Source organism: Rana temporaria, chromosome 4 (genome assembly GCF_905171775.1).
Source record: "Rana temporaria chromosome 4, aRanTem1.1, whole genome shotgun sequence".
Taxonomy (NCBI): Eukaryota; Metazoa; Chordata; class Amphibia; order Anura; family Ranidae; genus Rana; species Rana temporaria.
In genome coordinates this window covers 376,548,461-376,568,388 of record NC_053492.1, presented here as the reverse complement: position 1 = coordinate 376,568,388, position 19,928 = coordinate 376,548,461, and the positions used below count along the sequence as shown (strand labels likewise).

The 19,928-nt window shown below is 39.0% G+C and overlaps 1 protein-coding gene across 1 annotated transcript; it reads right to left on the bottom strand.

Moving 5' to 3' along the window:
- Positions 1-764: 764 nt before the first annotated feature.
- On the bottom strand, positions 765-5,843 carry LOC120937619. Its single transcript, XM_040350995.1, has 3 exons — positions 4,439-5,843; positions 3,913-4,349; positions 765-1,520 (listed from the first exon to the last, which is right to left on the bottom strand). Exons 2-3 carry the CDS (start codon positions 4,342-4,344, stop codon positions 1,092-1,094), a joined length of 861 nt encoding a protein of 286 aa, XP_040206929.1. The 5' UTR covers positions 4,345-4,349; positions 4,439-5,843; the 3' UTR covers positions 765-1,091.
- Positions 5,844-19,928: the final 14,085 nt, after the last annotated feature.

Sequence of the window (19,928 nt, the reverse complement as noted above, 5' to 3'; positions counted from 1 at the left end):
GGTGTTAAAGCGGTGGTTCACCATTAAATCACATTTCTAACAATACATTCGGAAGTCTGCTTACACTGCGGGTAGGCTGTTTTTTTTTTTTTTTTTTGGCCTACATTGCTTCATATCGCCGTTTAACCCCTCGACTTCCGGGTACGAGTCTTCTGGCGGTGGACATTCCTAGTTGATTGACTTTCCATCCGAGCAACGCATACATGACGTCACGACTTTCCAAAAGAAGCCGAACATCGCTGCGCAGGCGTCGTACAGAGCCAACTCTATACAGCACCTGCGCAATGACGTTCGGCTTCTGTCGGAAAGTCGTGACGCGCAGTATGCGACGTTCGGAGGAACGTCAATCAACTAGGTCCAGCAAGACTCGTATCCGGAGACCGAGGGCGATATGCGATATGATCGAGGTATGTACGGAAAAAAAAAAAAAAAAAGTGTAAGCAGACATCAGAATGTATTGTTAGAAATTTTTTTTAGGGCGAACCACCCCTTTAAGAATTTTCCTGCTGTATAATAGGTTTGGTGTATTTCTCCTATCCATTTTCTGGATTTGAAACGGGTATAACAATGAAACTTTTGTAACGCAAAGTTAATATATTTTTCTAAAAATCCAAGACTATAATGCTTACATCTCATGTTGAGTATGGGCTGTAATAGTTGTTCTTAGTTTGAAGAAAATGTGAGTGTGTATGTTACACAACCTCATAATGTTAAATATGTTTGTTCTTAAACATGTAAGTCTTAAGAATTGCACAATGTTTGTGTATGTTTCACACTTTTTATATTTTATACAATATGCATATCATGCCTTCATATGCACGTTTAGCAAACAACATGCTAAAAGCAAAAATAAAAGAATTTACACTTCACATGACTCCTTGCATGTTTTTGGGAAGGGGAGGGATGTGCACAGATAAAGAGTACAATATATGATTTAATGAACAGAATAAATAAAACCATTGTCAAACACTTTTGCTATGTGTTAAACATTTCACAATGTATTGTCTCAACATAGATCAGGCATACGTTGTGTAATATTTATTATTGAAAAATTAAAACCTTACACTACAACTCCAACATTTGATGAAAAATTATATGTTGGTATAAGTTGTACCCCAAGGAGAACTATGAACTTGGCCGGAGGGATATTGCCATTGTCCAGTCTGGTGGTTGGATGCTTGCGTTTGGGCAAAATGCATGGGTGCCTGGTAAGTTGTTGGTGGCTGTTCCTCTATTAATTTTGTTTTAGCGCTCAATTCTCCTCTGATACCCTTTGCAAGAACTTCTAAAACCAGTCTCTCTGCAAATTCTCTTTGTTGGTCAGTCATTTTTCTATGCTTGTTGGCAATCATGACTCCGAACCCATCAGATTCATCGGACTTGTTCTGCAATGCCGATGCAGCCTTATCCAGAAAGGAACATGTAGCCGAATCTAGACTTCTTTTTTTCTTCCTAGCCAGGGGTGGAGGAGCAGGCCTGGACGTGAACATGTCTTCTTGTGATTCTTGCTCCTGCAGAAGCTATAACATTTGGACATCAATTGCATTGAAGTTGTCAGTTATAATCACATTGTGGATATGACGGTGCAGTTATTGTAACCTAATTTTATCAAAAATGTAATATCTTCATATACTGTACTTTGTAACTTTTCAGGAACATATAATTACTATTAGAAGTAGATATATACATCTATCTAGATAGATGTGTATGTATTTATCTATCTAGATAGATGTGTATGTATTTATCTATCTAGATAGATGTGTATGCATTTATCTAGATAGATAGATGTATGCATTTATCTAGATAGATAGATGTATGCATTTATCTAGATAGATAGATGTATGCATTTATCTAGATAGATAGATGTATGCATTTATCTAGATAGATAGATGTATGCATTTATCTAGATAGATAGATGTATGCATTTATCTAGATAGATAGATGTATGCATTTATCTAGATAGATAGATGTATGCATTTATCTAGATAGATGTATGCATTTATCTAGATAGATAGATGTAAGCATACATCTAGATAGATAGATAGATGTAAGCATACATCTAGATAGATAGATGTAAGCATACATCTAGATAGATAGATAGATGTAAGCATACATCTAGATAGATAGATAGATGTAAGCATACATCTAGATAGATAGATAGATGTAAGCATACATCTAGATAGATAGATAGATGTAAGCATACATCTAGATAGATAGATAGATGTAAGCATACATCTAGATAGATAGATGTAAGCATACATCTAGATAGATAGATGTAAGCATACATCTAGATAGATAGATGTAAGCATACATCTAGATAGATAGATGTAAGCATACATCTAGATAGATAGATGTAAGCATACATCTAGATAGATAGATGTAAGCATACATCTAGATCAGTGGTCTCAAAGTACCGGCCCGCGGGCCATTTGCGGCCCGCGGACCAGTTATAAATGGCCCCCAGGCAGGGCAGAAGTGGGGGGAGCAAAAAAAAAAATTTTTTTTTTTTTTTTTTTTGTGAGCTGGCGCTATTTGGTGGTGAGCCGTTGGTATTACAAGTTATTACCACCAGATGTGAGCTGGCACCATCTGGTGGTGGACGTTGGTATTACAAGTTAAGCATTACAAGTTAAACAGCAATTCTAATGTCATTTTACACTATTTTCACTGCCATCTTCTTCCCTCTAATTAGAACCCCCAAACATTATATATATTTTTTATCCTAACACCTTAGAGAATAAAATGGCGATCGTTGCAATACTTTCTGTTACGCCGTATTTGCGCAGCGGTCTTACAAGCGTACTTTTTTTGAAAAAAAAAATTACACTTTTTTTAATTAAAAAATAAGACAACAGTAAAGTTATCCCCATTTTTTAAAATATTATGAAAGATAATGTTACGCCGAGTAAATTCATACCCAACATGTCACGCTTCAAAATTGCGCCCGCTTGTGGAATGCCGACAAACTTTTTTACCCTTTAAAATCTTCATAGGCGACGTTTAAAAAAATCTACAGGTTGCATGTTTTAAGTTACAGAGGAGGTCTAGTGCTAGAATTATTGCTCTCGCTCTGCCAATCGCGGCGATACCTCACATGTGTGGTTTGAACACCGTTTACATATGCGGGCGCTGCTCGCGTATGTGTTCGCTTCTGCGCGCAAGCTCGTCGGGATGGGGTGCGTTTTCTGGCTCCTAACTTTTTTAGCTGGCTCCTAGATTACAAGCAAATTTGTCAAACCCTGACTTACACCAGTGCAGGTGGTAATAATGCGCTCGCTGACACCAGTGCTGGGGGTTAATAATGTGTTCGCTGACACCAGTACTGTTGTTTTTGAAGTTTGAAAGTTTGCATGCGGCCCCCCATGGCATATGAAAACTTGTCTTGTGGCCCTCAGGTAATTTGAGTTTGAGACCCCTGATCTAGATAGATAGATAATACAAGTTGCACATATGTATTAGGTGTGAGCCATCCTTGGTGATGAAGCAAATGCTCTAAAGTGCTCCAATCTTTAGATAATGTAGGTTAAAATCACAATTCCCTGTGAAGTTTGGAGACCATGAGCCATGTATTGGATCATTACATGTGGTTCAACATGCAGAATTCTATCTATATGCATGAACTGTTTAGCCCTTTTCATCATTGCTAGTCACTTCACTAAACACACCTTAAAAATCCGGCTGTGATGGACTTATAGACGGATGTGATCAGCCAAGGGATTACAACTGCACTTCCATTTCCCGCAAGTGAGTGCATGGAAACGCGCCCAGCAGTAGGTGCACTGTTCCTTTCATTTGTAAACGTTATGTGGCACATAATGTGCTAGTATGTTGATACTAGCACCTTTTCTTTGTTAGGAAGAAAGCATCATACAAAAAGAATATTATATGCCTAAATGGGCATTATACACTGACCTGTGATATGGGTAGATCTTCTACATTGTCCTGTTCCTCATCCTCTGAGTTTGGAGATGCAGCAGATGTTCCTGAAAGGCTGCACACTGATGCTCTGGCTTCAACCTGGTCTGTCAGAAAGCGCAGACTGTCATAATACCACAGCCGTGGTTCATAAATTTCATCTGTTCCTGCCCCAGATGTCTGTGAAACACGAACCTTGTTCAGTTCTTTTTTGAATACGGTTCGTATATTGGCAATTTTATTCCTCACATAATCAATTGTTGGATTTGGGCACACCGCTTTACACAGTTCGACAAGTTTACTCAGGGCTTCATGTTTTTTATCACGGTTGGAATAATCTTTAGATTTTACTTGCCATAAACAGGGCAGCTGCCTGTACATTTCAATGAACTGGGATAAAAAATCAGGGGAGGTGAACTTGTCCGGCATGATTCCTGCAAGAGAAGGTTTTAATGAGGTCTGACAATTGGTTAAGTTATACAATATTTACATAACATCCAGCAACATTGTCACAACATTTTACCTCAGTTCGTGCTGCACTACAATTCGTAGCAGCGTTCTTTCCGGGAGCGTTCGCTGTTGCCGCGCCCGGTTATCATTCACCACACGAGCGTACGTCTGCCGTCCGTTTATTATGACGTCACTACGATGCGAACGTAGTGCGTAGACAACGTATCTTCGTAGGCTGCGCGCACGGAATGTCTGTTGTATAGTCTGCTATTAATGGTTTTGGTCAACTGTTGGCATGGCTGTACAATTTATCTAGTTTAACTTTGTCATTGATTTCACAACGGGTTTGGTGGGTACCTAATAAAAAGCAGAATCATGTCATGAACTTGATCCTTTTTTTTGTGTTTTAAACAGTTAGTTCCCACCACATGATGTGTTTATTACTCCAAATTAGGAAAAGGCACAGTGTGAACCGTGAAATATTTCATTATGAAATAATTTCCCTGGAATGAGGTGTGTACGATTATCAGGAGCTTTTGATGCATTTTTTGGTGTGGGTATTTTTTGGAGGTGAAGAACTCACAATGTGCCCATAGAAAAGTGGTCACAGATGGGCAATTAAAATATGATACTAAAGTCTATTTAAAGGTGGGCGCGGAAATGCATGATTAGAGCAGTTACATGTGAAACTAGTGACCATTGCTAGGTGTCCACAGTGGGCACTGATAGGTGGCACTTGTTGGGATTTGAAGTTGGCACATGATGATTTCACTTTGGTGGCACTGGGTGCCCAATATGACGTGGAACTAATGAGCAAAGATGTTGATAGCAAAGATGTCAATAATATGTAACATACAAACAAATACTCAGGTTTTTTTTTTATTGACATGGCAATGTCATCCAAGAGCAAAAGAACACATATAAGCATTAAACTTGACAAACAGTCCTTTTAAAGAGATGGAGTGTGAACAGTGGATTTGTCCTGTATTAAAACATGTCACATGTCATACTGCCATGACACTGCCCCCTGACCTATAAAATAATTCATGTAGTCCAGGCGGCATTGACGGGCACTTTGGGATGGCAGCCTAGAATGTGGCAGAGCCAGTGGTGTCAATTGTGTCGGTCTGGCATTGCTGCTATCTCGCACAACTTGGACTGATGATATTGTCCCGCGATCATTTTGCTGATCCGCATGAACGTATCCCTGTGCATGTCGCCGCAGGAAGTTATGTAGTACACAACAACATAGCACAATTTGGTCAATTTTCTTTAAAGATAGATTAATGGTCGTCTGGAATATACGGAAACGGTTGGCCAATATTCCAAAAGCGTTTTCCACCACTCTACGTGCTCTTGACAACCTGTAATTATAGATCCTTTGGTCAGGGGTCAGGTTGCGCTGTGGGAAGGGTTTGAGGAGATGGTCTCCTAAACCAAATGCATCATCTGCCACGAACACAAACTTTAGACCTTCCATGCTCTCATTTTGGGATGGCAGATTCAGAGACCCACTTTGAAGTAATTTGTAGAATTTAGTGTGTTCAATCACACTTCCATCGGAATTGCGTCCATTTTTTCCAATATCTACATATAAAAACTCATAATTGGCATTGACAACGGCAAGAAGGACAATGCTGAAAAAGCCTTTATAGTTATAAAAGTAAGAACCAGAATTGGGGGGTGGTGAGATCCTTATGTGTTTCCCATCAATTGCGCCCCCACAATTGGGGAAATTCCATTGGTCTTGAAATTTCTGCCCAACCTCCATCCATTCAACAGCATTTCTTGGAAACTAGGAGGAAAAGGAGAGATAAACAGTATTTAATTTTTTTTTAGTATACAAAAAAATATATGAATATGTTTTTCAAAACAAGGTTTACAACTGCTGATGGCTTGTTTGTTCTCCTGTATTTGTATGGCTTCTAAACAAATGTCACTTTGACGTTAGGGGTAGTTTCAGTGTCATGTGTTTCCTAGTCCAATTAAGCACAAGCCTGCTCATATATGTGTTTATTACCTAGGACACTTTACATCTTCAGGGAAATTGCGACAACACTTCATTGAGGTTATAGAAACAAGAATGGTAGCGTTGCTTGCAAGTGACCCCAAACTGACTAGTGTAATTCTAAAAATGCATAGATAATAAACTTCACTGTACCTTTAGATATTCATCCTTCAATGTTTGGATAAGGGCTTCGCAGGTTTCAGGGATGATCTTGCCCAGTGACTGTGGAGATATTCCAGTGGAGAATTTTAAATCCTGCAGACTGCGTCCAGTTGCCAAGTAACGTAAAGTTGCTATGAGCCTTTGATCAGCACTTATTGCTTCACGCATCACAGTGTCCTGCTTCTGAATATGTGGTCTGACGCATGCCAGTAATTGCTGAAAACAATCATCATCCATTCTCAGATAATTTCGGTAATCTTCTGGATTTTTTTCTTGAAGATCCCTGAGCAAGGACATGTGGGAATATTTCTCCCGATTCATCAGCCACTGTTTGGTCCATGTCCTTCTATTTTTTTTTTTCTTCTGGCTAAGGACCTTTTGGATGGCCATGACTCCAATCATTGCAACTGCAATGTTGGTATTTTGGTGCCCCGGCTCCATCCTGTCCGAACGACCGTGCCACTCCGAAAGAAAATACGTCTCGGCAAGAAAGAAAGGACGTGGTGGCCCGAACGAGCTACCGTAGTTCACAGGAAAGTACGTAGTAGCCCGAAAGAACGCTGGTTCACAAATGCTATGCTGCGGGCGTGGCTACAATGGGGTCAACCGTACATTACATCACTACGCAACGACGTAAATCCGCAAAGAACGTAGGCAATTTTGGTCGTACGATCATAATCGGGAGTTTTTTCGGAAATTCTGGTCCCGATGCGACCAGCTGGCGGAAAACATCGTACGATACATCGTACGACAATCTGATGGTGTGTATGGGCCATTAGGCTGTAATCAGAAAGCCTATCAGAGCCTCTGGTTCTGATAGACACTTCCACAGCCAACCAGCTGCCGTTATTCAGATGGCTGGCGTTCACCAGGGGGCCGGCCATCTGAATAGTGGGCGGCAGCAGGGACAATACATAGATTCATGCAATGCATGAATCTATGTATTGTTTTTCAGTGGCGGTGCAGGAGCGAGAGAAGGGTGGCGCTCCTGCGCCCTCTATGGACACATCGCCACTGCTTGAGTCCCAGTCTGTATGGACAGAATGACAACTTGCTGGCCCACAGGCAGTGTAAACTCACCAAGACGACTAAGACGTGGAATCCAGTGTAGGTTATTCCAACATGGCACATAATAGAGGATGCTTTTTTTTGTTTCTTGTGTAGTGAAAATACATTTTTACATTAAAAAGTGGATTGAAACAAAAATGTAACTGGAAATGAAAGGGTTGGGGTCTCTACATAGAGGGTTGGTTTAACCAATGGCAAAACAGAGAAGGTGCAGGAACATGCCAAGGTACAATACAAATGAATAAAAAAAACAGGCTGCTCTGGCAGCACAAAGTTATTCTTTAAAGTGTATGTATAGTCTCCAGAAAGTAAGAGCAATTTCCCCTTTTGATAGTTATCAGCAGAACAGGTGTCCCAGGTGGAAGATTTATCCTCACCTATTGTTGCGATGAGTACTGTAAAATGTTGGATTCCCCATTACTTTCTGGCACTTTTCACCAGGATGAACAGAGTGGGTAAATCTACCTAGCGGGGAAGCAGACAACAATATAAACTTAATGGCGTTTCTAATATTTCTCCATTCTATCTGAAATAAAAAAACATGTTGTCTTCCTGGGTTCCACCCTCCCACCCCCAAATGAAATATTTAAATAATATTTAAATAAAACCTTTCTGTTTTCACCACATGCCTTATTTTAGTCCCAAGGACATCGTCGCTGCGTCCCTTTGCTTCTCTATGCAATGCAGGCAGATCATGGCTAGTATGGAAGGGGGAGAGGGGGTTCAGGGTGCTGCCACAGTACTCCTCTCAGCAGCCATCAGTCCTGACAGAAGCAGTTTACTGCTGTTCAAGACTGAAGGTAAGGTTGATGTTCAGCGTTACAGGATAAGTTCATTTAAATTAAAGTGCTCTTATTCTTTTTGCCCCATTTGCCTTGACCTAACCTACAACAGAGATCACACAAGGCAAGTGGAAGTGTTTTAAAGACAAACACATGGATTATTCATTGTATTGAAATAAATGATTTTAAATTGTAAAGATAAACACATGGGGCCAGATCCAGGTAGATCGGCGCATTCTACCGTCCGGCGTAGCGTATCTATGATACGCTACGCCGCCGTAACTTTAAATTTTTTTTTGTTAATCCTCAAAGAATGCGTGCCGTAAGTTACCTCGGTGTAGTGAAATTTTGGCGGCGTAAGGGCGTGCAATTCAAATGGATGTGATGGGAGCGTGTTTTATGTAAATACGTCTTGACCCGACGTAAATGACTTTTTTTTCAACAGTGCATGCGCCTTCCGTGGGGGTATCCCAGTGCGCATGCTCGAAATTAAACCGGAACAAGCCAATGTTTACGACGGTCATGTCATTCTACGCAAAGCCCTATTCGCGAACGACTTACGCAAATGACGTAACATTTTCAAAATTTGATGCGGGAACGACGGCCATTCTTAACATACGCCTCATATAGCAGGGGTAACTATATGCCGGAAAAAGCCGAACGCAAACGACGTAAAAAAATGCGCCGGCCGGACGTACGTTTGTGGATCGCCGTATCTAGCTAATTTGCATAATCGAAGCGGAATTCGACGGAAACGCCACCTAGCGGCCAGCGTAAATATGCACCTACGATCCGACGACGTACTAAGACGTACGCCTGTCGGATCGATCCCTCATTCAGTCGTATCTTGTTTTGTGTATACAAAACAAAGATATGACGCGGGAACTTTGAAATTACGCGGCGATACGCCAGCGTAATTCTTCTGTGGATCTGGCCCATGGATTATTCAACGTATTGCTTTGGGGAACACAAAATGCAGCTAAATTCTAGTTTAAAAAACAAAAACAAATAAATGAGAACAAAAAAACAGGCATTTTAAAAGCACAAAGTAGAAGATCCAACCTTCACAATGCAGAATACTAAAATGGAGCAATAAGAGAGGCTGAAATAAAATTGTGAGAAACATATTGCTACATGTTGCTAAAGCAAGTAGAGCAAATCCATTTGAACAACTAAGTTTTGTAACAGATGAACATATGAAGTTGGCCAAAAATGACTAGTAAAAGGCAGATTCATGGAATCATTGTTTAACTGTTTGATTTAATAGTTGTAACAGTAATACTAATGGCATTTCATCAAAGGTACCAGGTACACAAAAAGACTAGAGAAACATGTAAGCAAATTACCAGGTCCATATCGCTTACACCCTTGAATCCTTAAGGAACTTAGCTTAGTTATAGCCAAGCTACTATTTCAAATTTTTCAACACATCTTGCTGGGTGGAATGGTACCAACTGATTGGTGCAGAGCAAATGCGGTACCAATTAAAAAAAAGAGATCAAGATGTATACCAGGAAAACTACAGATCAGTCAGCATAACAACATGTATGAATGTAAGGTATTCGAAGAAATGGTAGGGGGCTCTATTCAGTAATTTGTCTATGAAAAAGGTAAAATGTTTTTTACTACTAGTTGGAAGGTGTTAAACCTAATAAACTATGTACAGTAACTGTATGTAACATAATCCACTCTTTTTCTCCACATAAGCTAACTTACATCAATCCAATGGCTGTAGCTTCCTGTGTTTGTTTACATCCAGTGCCACAAGCCTTTACTGTGCCAACTGTACCCACGCATTTCTGCCCCAAATGCCAAAGAGGGACTGCCCCATTAGAAGTTTTATAGGGCTTTAATGCACAGGCACAGCCTGAATCATAGGGGTGCGCAGCCTTTGGCATTAGGGTGTGCACCCCAAAGCTCAAACACACTTTACCGATCACTCACGATATTCATTCAGAAAGGGAAGGGGCTGGTAAATGGCATATTTACTGGCCCCTTCCCCCACTCACCCTAAAACATCCACAGCAACAACCGGTGGGAGAGGGGGGAAGCCGGCAGTGCTTTGGGGGGAAGGAGGGGGAGCCAGGGCAGTAGGGGGAATCTGTTCTGCACTGGGTGATTAGGGTGTGCCTGGGCACACCTGGCACACCCTGTGCGCACGCCTATGGCCTGAATGTAAACACACACCTAAGTTGCAGATGTCAGATAGAGGTAAGTAGGCAATTGTGTAAGGGGAGAGAGGATCTAGGTTTGGCCAGGGCAAAGGGTCAAAACGGATAAGTACACTTTGTCTTAAAAGTGCACTTATTCTTTAACGCAATATATTGTAAACATATCATCTGAAGCTCTTTGTACAGAACAATAGCATATAACGTTAATACCTTTGCTATCCCTGGCAGATACACAACTTGTAATCCAAAAATGCAACACAGCTAGAATAGCAAAACTATATTTTATTTTTGTGCAATCTCTCATTTTGTTTTATACCAAAACTACAGATTATTATTTTCTTCTTTCGCCAGTCTAAAGCGAGTCTAATTCTGTGATCTAAAAATTCACCAAGGATGTATTAAATACACATATAAAGTACACCCCACCCTTTCCATTATGCTAGTCGCTATAAATTATTTAAGCCATAAAATTGTAGCTTGTCTGGGATGTCATGTGGCAGCCATTACATCACAATAATGGATGCATTACAGTGATTTTAACAGAAAAGTTCACGCCATATTTAACAAAGCTATTTGAATATTTTCTGCACAATTTCCTGTGCCTCTTGATTGTTCCGTGGGTGTTTCCTTTCAGAAGGTAGCTGTGGAAGTTTGCACAAATCTGGACATTGTCTGCTGAAGCTGAGATCCAGGTAGGAAAACTGGCTTCTCTGCTAACAGTTATTTAAGTACAATTCATGATCCTGATTGCGTTTGGTTTGCCAATGACAGAATCATTTAATTTCAAGCAGAAATAAAGCCACTGGGTCTTTCACATCTTTAAAATTCCTCTTTTTCCCCGATGGGGATTTTTGTTTGAACATTGGAATGACTAAACAAGCATCTAATTTTGTAACAAATATTCATAGCACATTCTCCAAATACCACTATGTTGTAATAAGGATAAACACAGATGTTATTCATCTATTGTAAGGCACTGCTGTAATGAACAATACAAATAATGTTACACAATCCTGAACCCTACACTCTTCATGTTACACATTACTGACCCCTACACTCTGTGTGTTACATATTTTTGACCCCTACACTCTGATTTACATACTTCTGACTTCTACACTCTGTGAATTGATACTCCTGACCTGAGCATTCTATGCATTTCACTCGTTTGACTCCTGAGCTCTGTGCATTACATACTCCTGACCCTTGCACTGGATACACTATATTGTATGTTACATATTCCTTAAAGGGTAACTCCGTTTTCATGGGAAAAAAATAGCAAATAAAGAAAAAATAATATAGCACATATAATTGCGACACTAATCATATTGTAATTGAATGTTATTAAAAATTACCTTTCCTTTTTAATCTGCAGCCACTGTAATTTTCTGAGAATGCATTGCAATACAGCTACACAGAGTTGTTCTGTACACAGAGTGTGTACTGACCACTCCCAAGAACATAATGTCCTGCTTGTGTGATTGGCTCACCAATTTTTCCAGAAGTCAGATTTCAGGCATCCCCTGCAACAAAAATAAAAATTTTGGAGAGATACTTTCAATAGGAACCCATCTAAAGGGATGCAGGCCAAGCAGATTTCCTCATTAGTGCTCTGCAGCTGCACACCTGACAGTTTATTATGAAACCACTCATAGGATGCATTAAGGTGGAAAAACATGAACCTTTACAACCCCTTTAACCACTTAAGCACCGCCTCCTGCAGATATACAGTACCGACCAAAAGTTTGGACACACCTTCTCATTCAAAGAGTTTTCTTTATTTTCATGACTATGAAAATTGTAGATTCACACTGAAGGCATCAAAACTATGAATTAACATGTGGAATTATACATTAAAAAAAAGTTTGAAATAACTGAAAATATATTTCATATTCTAGGTTCTTCAAAGTAGCCACCTTTTGCAGCAGACACATCTCTAGAACTGTTAAGAGGAGACTGTGTGAATCAGGCCTTCATGGTAAAATATCTGCTAGGAAACCACTGCTAAAGAAAGGCAACAAGCAGAAGAGACTTGTTTGGGCAAAAGAACACAAGGAATGGACATTAGACCAGTGGAAATCTGTGCTTTGGTCCAAACTTAAGATCTTTGGTTCCAACCCCTGTGTCTTTGTGCGACGCAGAAAAGGTGAACGAATGGACTCTACATGCCTGCTTCCCACCGTGAAGCATTGAGGAGGAGGTGTGATGGTGTGGGGGGTGCTTTGCTCGTGACACTGTTGGGGATTTATTCAAAATTTAAGGAATACTGAACCAGCATGGCTACCACAGCATCTTGCAGCGGCATGCTATTCCATCCATCAGGACAATGACCCCAAACATTGTGATATAGGGAAACACGATCAGACGTCACATGTCCAGCCCCACCCCCCCTACAGTTAGAAAAACATATGAGGTCACACATAACCCCTACAGCGCCCCCTAGTGCCCCCTAGTGGTTAACTCCTAAACTGCAATTGTCATTTTCACAGTAAACAATGCATTTTTATAGCATTTTTTGCTGTGAAAATAACAATGGAACCAAAAATGTGTCAAAATTGTCCGATGTTTCCGCCATAATGTCACAGTCATTAAAAAAAATCGCTGATCGCCGCCATTAGTAGTAAAAACTAAATATTAATAAAAATGTCATAAATCTATCCCCTATTTTGTAAATGCTATAAATTTTTCGCAAACCAATCGTTAAATGCTTTTTGCGATTTTTTTTACCAAAAATATGTAGAAGAATACGTGCTGTATCGGCCTAAACTGAGATTTTTTTTATATCTTTTTTGGGGGCATTTATTATAGCAAAATTAAAAAATATTGATTATTTTTTTTCAAAATTGTCGCTCTATTTTTGTTTATAGCGCAAAAAATAAAAACCGCAGAGGTGATAAAATACCACAAAAAGAAAGCTCTATTTGTGGAAAAAAAAGAACGCCAATTTTGTTTGGGAGCCACATCGCACGACCACGCAATTGTCAGTTAAAGCAACACAGTGCCGAATCGCAAAAACTGGTCAGGTCCTTTACCTGCATAAAGGTCCGGGTGTTAAGTGGTTAATCATTACACATTTGACTTTCACTGTTCAGAGGGGTGTATCTCTGTGTTGGACAAGTTGTTTCCTTCCAGGAATTCTTGGGATTATAGGCTCATGAATGTCACTGCATACCAAGCCAAGGTCAGGTAGACCAAATAGGATTGCAGCCACAACTGCCAGAAGAATTGTTCAGGATACAAAAAGATGTTCTGGAGCACAATATACGATGATACTTGAACAAAAATTAACTGCATGGTAGTGTTGCCAGAAAGAAACCTTTACTGCATCATTGTGAGGCATGGTAAAGCATGTCAAGGTGCTCGAATTCAAGGGGTTGTACTGTTTTTTGGAGCCAACGGTTGGCTTTCTTATGATAACAATCAATACAGCTAAGCAGCCGCTCGATCGTTATCACAAGCAGCGGGAGGGGACACTCTCCCGGCTGGCCAGAGACCCAAACAATGCCTTTGATCAGGATTGGCTTTGATCAGGTCACGGATCTAGTAACTCAGATGCAATGTCATGACATCACTTTCCGTTTATGGAAGCATTAAAGGGGTTGCAAAGGTTCATGTTTTATTTTTGAAATAGGTTCCTTTAAGCTAGTGCATTGTTGGTTCACTAACCTTTTCCTTCGATTTCCCTTCTAAATGTTTTTTTTTCCTTGTTTTCATTGTCTGAATTTCTCACTTCCTGTTCCTCCTCAGTAAGCTGTTCTGGCTGACTAACCCCCAGCCAGAACGTGTCAGATGATGGGGGCAAGCTTACTGAGGAGAAACAGGAAGTGAGAAATTCAGACAAAGAAAAAAACATGTAGAAGGGAAACCGAAGGAAAAGGTAAGTGAACCAACAATGCACTAGCTTAAAGGAACCTAAAAAACAAACCATTACAACCCCTTTAAAGGTGCCAAAGTTTTAAAAATGACAGTATTCAAAATGGCCAAACTTGGCTATTTGAATGTTTTTAAGTGAAAAAGAAGGCTTTAGGGTCTTATAGACCCCAGATCCCTCCATAAAGAGTACCCACACTGCCTGTAACTGTCACATGGATGTTTACATTCTTGTGACAGCAAAAAAAGTGCTAAAAATGTTTTTAATTAAATGGACAGTGTAAAAAAAAAAAAAATAATATAAAATAAATATGATTCTTTTTTTAAAAAATGTAAACAGTGCTCAAAGCACACATGGGACGTATTGCCATGATGATTAGAGTGAGAGCAATAATTCTAGTGCAAGATCTCCTCTGTAACCTTAAACTGGTAACCTGTAGAAATTTTGAAACATCACCTATGGAGATTTTTACCATAGTTTGTCGCTATTTCACGAGTGTGCGCAAATTTAAAGCATGCCGTGTTAGGTATTTACTCAGCGTAACATCATCTTTCACATTATACAAAACAATTAGGCTAACTTTACTGTTTTCTTTTTTTTTTCAAGTGTATTTCTTAAAAAAAAATGCATTTGAAAGATTGCTACGTAAAAGCAGTGTGACTTAAAATATTGCAACAATCGCCATTTTATTCTCTAGGGTCATATATAATTTATAGGTGTTATAAGTAAAAAAAAATTAAAACAATACTGATTTTCAGCTGTAAGCAACAAGTGTCAGAAAAAGGCTTAGGCATGAAAGAGTTAAAAAGCCACAGATGTGGGAAATTAACCTTTAATTTCCTTTTTAACCTTTGTGTGTCACCTTGTGTGTCTGTACTAAGGCCAAACATTCCAGGATATGTAAACTTTTGATCAGGGCCACTTGGGTAATTTCTGTTATCATTATGGTTTTAAAAGGAGCTACAGTAAACAACTATGTGATAACAAATGGCTTCATATGATCACTATCCTTAAAGTGCAAGTTCACATTTACAGAAAAACCTCATAGTTTCTACCACTACTACTAAGCCCAGTCAAAGTGAATAATGTCAGAGGGGCATGGACAAGATGCTAGGACTGTAGATGTAGACCCTGTTTGTTCACCAGTGGATGTGGCTGAACTAAATGGTGTGCACTCCTCAGTTTGCCAGTGCAGTTGTCTCATGGAGTGAAACATGCTCCTGGAGGGGCTGGCACCCACTGTGGGAGGAGAACGATGAAAGTACGAGCAGGAGGCTTTTAAATGGGGCTCTCTTTTCTACGTGGTCACAATATAAAATGAAGGCCAATGTTTATCCAATGGAAACCTTTTACTCATGCTTGTTAAAGTGGTGGTAAACCTATATAAAAAAAACCCTGCAAGACAAAGACATAATGAGCTAGTATGCATCGCATACTAGCTCCTTATGAAATACTTACCATAGATTGAAGCTGTTACAGTGGTCCCCGTACACCGATGTGACTGGCGACATGTCTCCTGGAGTTATTACCGGAGCCGGCCGGAGCCGCAAACAACGTCACTCCCCTGCATGCGTGTGGGAGCCGCCAGTCACGGAACAGGCCCTTTAGAAACTGAACGATCGAGCCGTTTCTACAGTGCGCATGCACCAATGACGTTGGCGCAAGCCTATATGGTAGATATCTCCTAAACCATGCAGGTTTAGGAGATTTTTACAGTACCTACAGGTAAGCCTTCATATAGGCTTACCTGTAGGTACAAGTGATGTAACAGGATTTACAACCCCTTTAATGGCCTGATTACCTTCAAAATAAAAGTTAGGGGTATTGTGGTGTACAATACTGACATATGTGAAAAATAATTCCTTCTCCAAAATATAACCCTCAACCATACTGTATTTTATGTATTCAAATTTTTATTAATCTTTAGCAAATGTTTACAAATATACAAGATTCAATAGAATATACATTTAACTTTTCACATTTCTGTAGTGAAAAAAAAAAAAACTTGATTATTATCTATTAGCTTTTTTATCTATTAAAAAATTCTACATTCATTCTCCCATCTTCCTGCTTACTTACATACCCATTCACCCATTCACCCTACACACACAAAAAAAGGGGGGGAGGGGTATGTTTTCCTTATATGTCTAATTTCTCTCTTTCTTTTACTTTTATATCCTTATAGGGAGTTATTTATTATTTTCTCTTCATAGATATTCTCTCATATTTATCAAGGTCCGAAATTCTTCCAATTTTTGCAGTTTTCTTTACATATCCTTCTTCTCTTATCTGTTTCTCCATATATTGTATTTAGTTAATTTCACATATCCATTCTGTTATTGTTGTCATTCTTTTATTTTCTCTCCACTTACGAGCTATTATTGTTCTGGCTGCCGTTGTCATATGGTGAAGAATATCCGTTTTAATACTCTTTGTTGAATCTGACATCAGGGATAACAGTGCAATATCTATATTTGGGATCCTCTCCTTTCCTGACACTTTCTGATATATCTTAAATATTTTATTACAAAAATTGCTCACCAGATGACATCCGTACCAGATATGGTCCATGGTCCCCCTTCCTACCATACATCTCCAACACATCTCTGTATTTTCCTTATTTATTTTATTTAAAGCTACTGGACTCCAGTACCATCTCATTGCTATTTTATAATTCTTCTCTTGATGTTTAATTGCTATGGATTTTTTGTGTATTGTTGCAAATATTTTCTCTGATTCTATCTCTGAAATGGTCCTACCTATTTCTTTTTCCTATTTTTTCATTCCTGTTACTGTAGCTCTCTACGAGATGCGGAAGGGAGTAATAAATTATATATTACTGTACTGTATATTACATACTGTATTTTAAAAGTAATAATACAACTTAAAAAAAAAAAAAACACTATGTTTATTTTCAACCACTTTTCTTTCATTAGTTTCATATAAAACAAAAATACTTTAGGTGTGGCACCACATATGTAGAAACTTGGGTTTCATCTAGCCAAAGAGGTTAATGACAAAAAATATGTAAAAATATAAAATAAAAAACCTTACCTTTTTTTTCATTCCAGTAATTGTGGCCAGTCACATTATTCATGTAAATGTTTTTACTCCTATTATTTGCATGGATGTCTTTTGTTTAGCTGTCTCAGCTGTCCAAATGGTTTAGTAGCAACTATGCCCCAAGTAAAATATAACGTTAGTGTTCCGTTAGTGTTTATTTTCTCCTTTATCTTTCCACGGTCCAGTTACAGCTTCTATCTAAAACACATTATTGCTTTGCCTCAGTGAGTTAGCGATCCTGCAATATCATTTACAGCTTGGTTGCAAATGTTTTAATACTATGTGCACTTTTTAATTAGACCAATCTTCTTCATGCTGAAAAAATGTGCTAAGCATAGACAGTATTCTTTACAGAAGGTCAATGTACACAATGTGCTGGATCATCTGCTTCTGGTAAGTAACAAAATGCCATTATATGTCAATAAACATTAGTTGCCTATAGTGATTTCTTTTAACATTTACTGACTTTTTTATTTTATTTTGATCTGGACTTTTAACAGGGGATAGAAAAGGATTTAATTAAGTGAATGTCCCCAATATCTACATGAAGGGCTACTACAGTGTCATCTGATCTTTGTATATTATTGTCTAATGTCTGTACCTTTATAGAGAAAGTAGTTCAAGCAATCAATTACACTAATTAAATAAGTATGCAACTATATTTTGAAATAAGTTGGGATGCCTTTATGGGTAATAATCTTAATCTGAATAATTAAAATAAGTATTTTGGCCAACTCCCACATACAGTGTGTTTCACTTTGTGCATGTTTTCACCATTTGTTGCTAAAATGGCTTGCTTCACAAAATACCATAGCATGACAATGAGATTAAGTTTGGGATTCTATATTGGTCCTTCTAAAATATAGGATTTCTTCTGTATCAAATAATCTTTAGTTAATTTACATTTGCATTTTAGATACCATCCAAGCTTCATGGGCTTCATGGTACTACTTTTAATTTATAAATCACATACAGACTCTGAAGATCTACTTATAACGAATTTCTTCTTATTGACTGCAAGACAACCAGGATCTAAAGCATCATTGCAACCCCATAAAGTACAGGCATACCCCGCTTTAAGTAAACTCACTTTACATACACTCGCGAGTAAGGACATACCCGTGAGTGTATGTAAAGTGCCTTACAAGTACTGTACAGATATTTTGCAGCCGCAGTAGAAGGCGCTGAAGCTCAGAGAGCATAGCCCGCCCTGTTCCAGTGTGCCCCTGACACCCCCACTACAGACCCTGAAACCTTAACTACAGCTCCTAACAACCCCACTACACCCCCTGACCCCCCACTACACCCTATAAGTGAAAAAAGGTATTGTTTCACTTTAAGTACATTTTCGTTTTACTTACATGCTCTGGTCCCATTGTGTACTTAAAAGTGGGGTATGCCTGTATTTCTCCTTCTGGGATTAGGTTTTGGTATCAGTGCTTTGTTTTCTTTAATTATAGCTCAGTGTACATTTGTCAAAAGATTTAACAATTTCCTCAGTGATCCAGTAGTTCTATGGAGCATTTATATGTTCATCATAAATGTTCTCTTTTGAACAGCAGTACTATATTGACTACAAAAACTCAAGTATTTTTCTAAAGCTCCATAGTTATTATAAAGTGCATGTGATGCCCACATATTGTTAGTTGCCTCTAAGGCCTCGTACACACGACCGAGGAACTTGTCGTAAATGAAACATCGTTTTCCTCGACGAGTTCCTTGTCAGGCTTGTGGAGAAACTTGACAAGCTTTCTTTGCGTACACACTGTCAAGACCAAATCTCCTCGTTCTCAAACGTGGTGACGTACAACACATACGACGGCAGGGGAAGTTCGATTCCACTGACACAACCCTTGGGGCTTCTTTTGCTAATCTCATGTTACTGCGTGTTAAAGGTGCGCTCCCGTCTCATACTTTATTCTGAGCATGCGCGGGTTTCTAAGCATACACACGAACGTGTTTCTCGTCGAAAACCAGCCCGATGAGGAACACAACGAGGAAATTGAGACTCCCGTCGAGGAAAAAGAGAACTTGTTCCTTTTTTTTTCTCGTCAAGTTCCTCAACAGTTTTATTGATAAAAAACATACACACGACCGTTTTCCTCGGCAAAAAAGCTCTGGTCGGTCGTGTGTACGAGGCCTAAGGGTTCTTTCTTTGTCAACTACTTGAACACATAGAATACACTCCCAGCTGAATTTATCACAACTTGTTAATTTGTAAACTATTTGTGTGATTGTAATCTGATAGAGATCATAGTCTTTAGAAATGCTTTAAAACCATGTATTTCAACAACTCTATTTTTAAGATCCTATGAAATATCTTTAGATCGGGGTATATTGTACTTCACCTCGATTTGGTTTTGCCAGGAAGGATGAAAAATTGTTTTATTTTTTCCTTGTCAAAAGATCTTTATTGTGTAGTTGACATTTGTACAAGCATG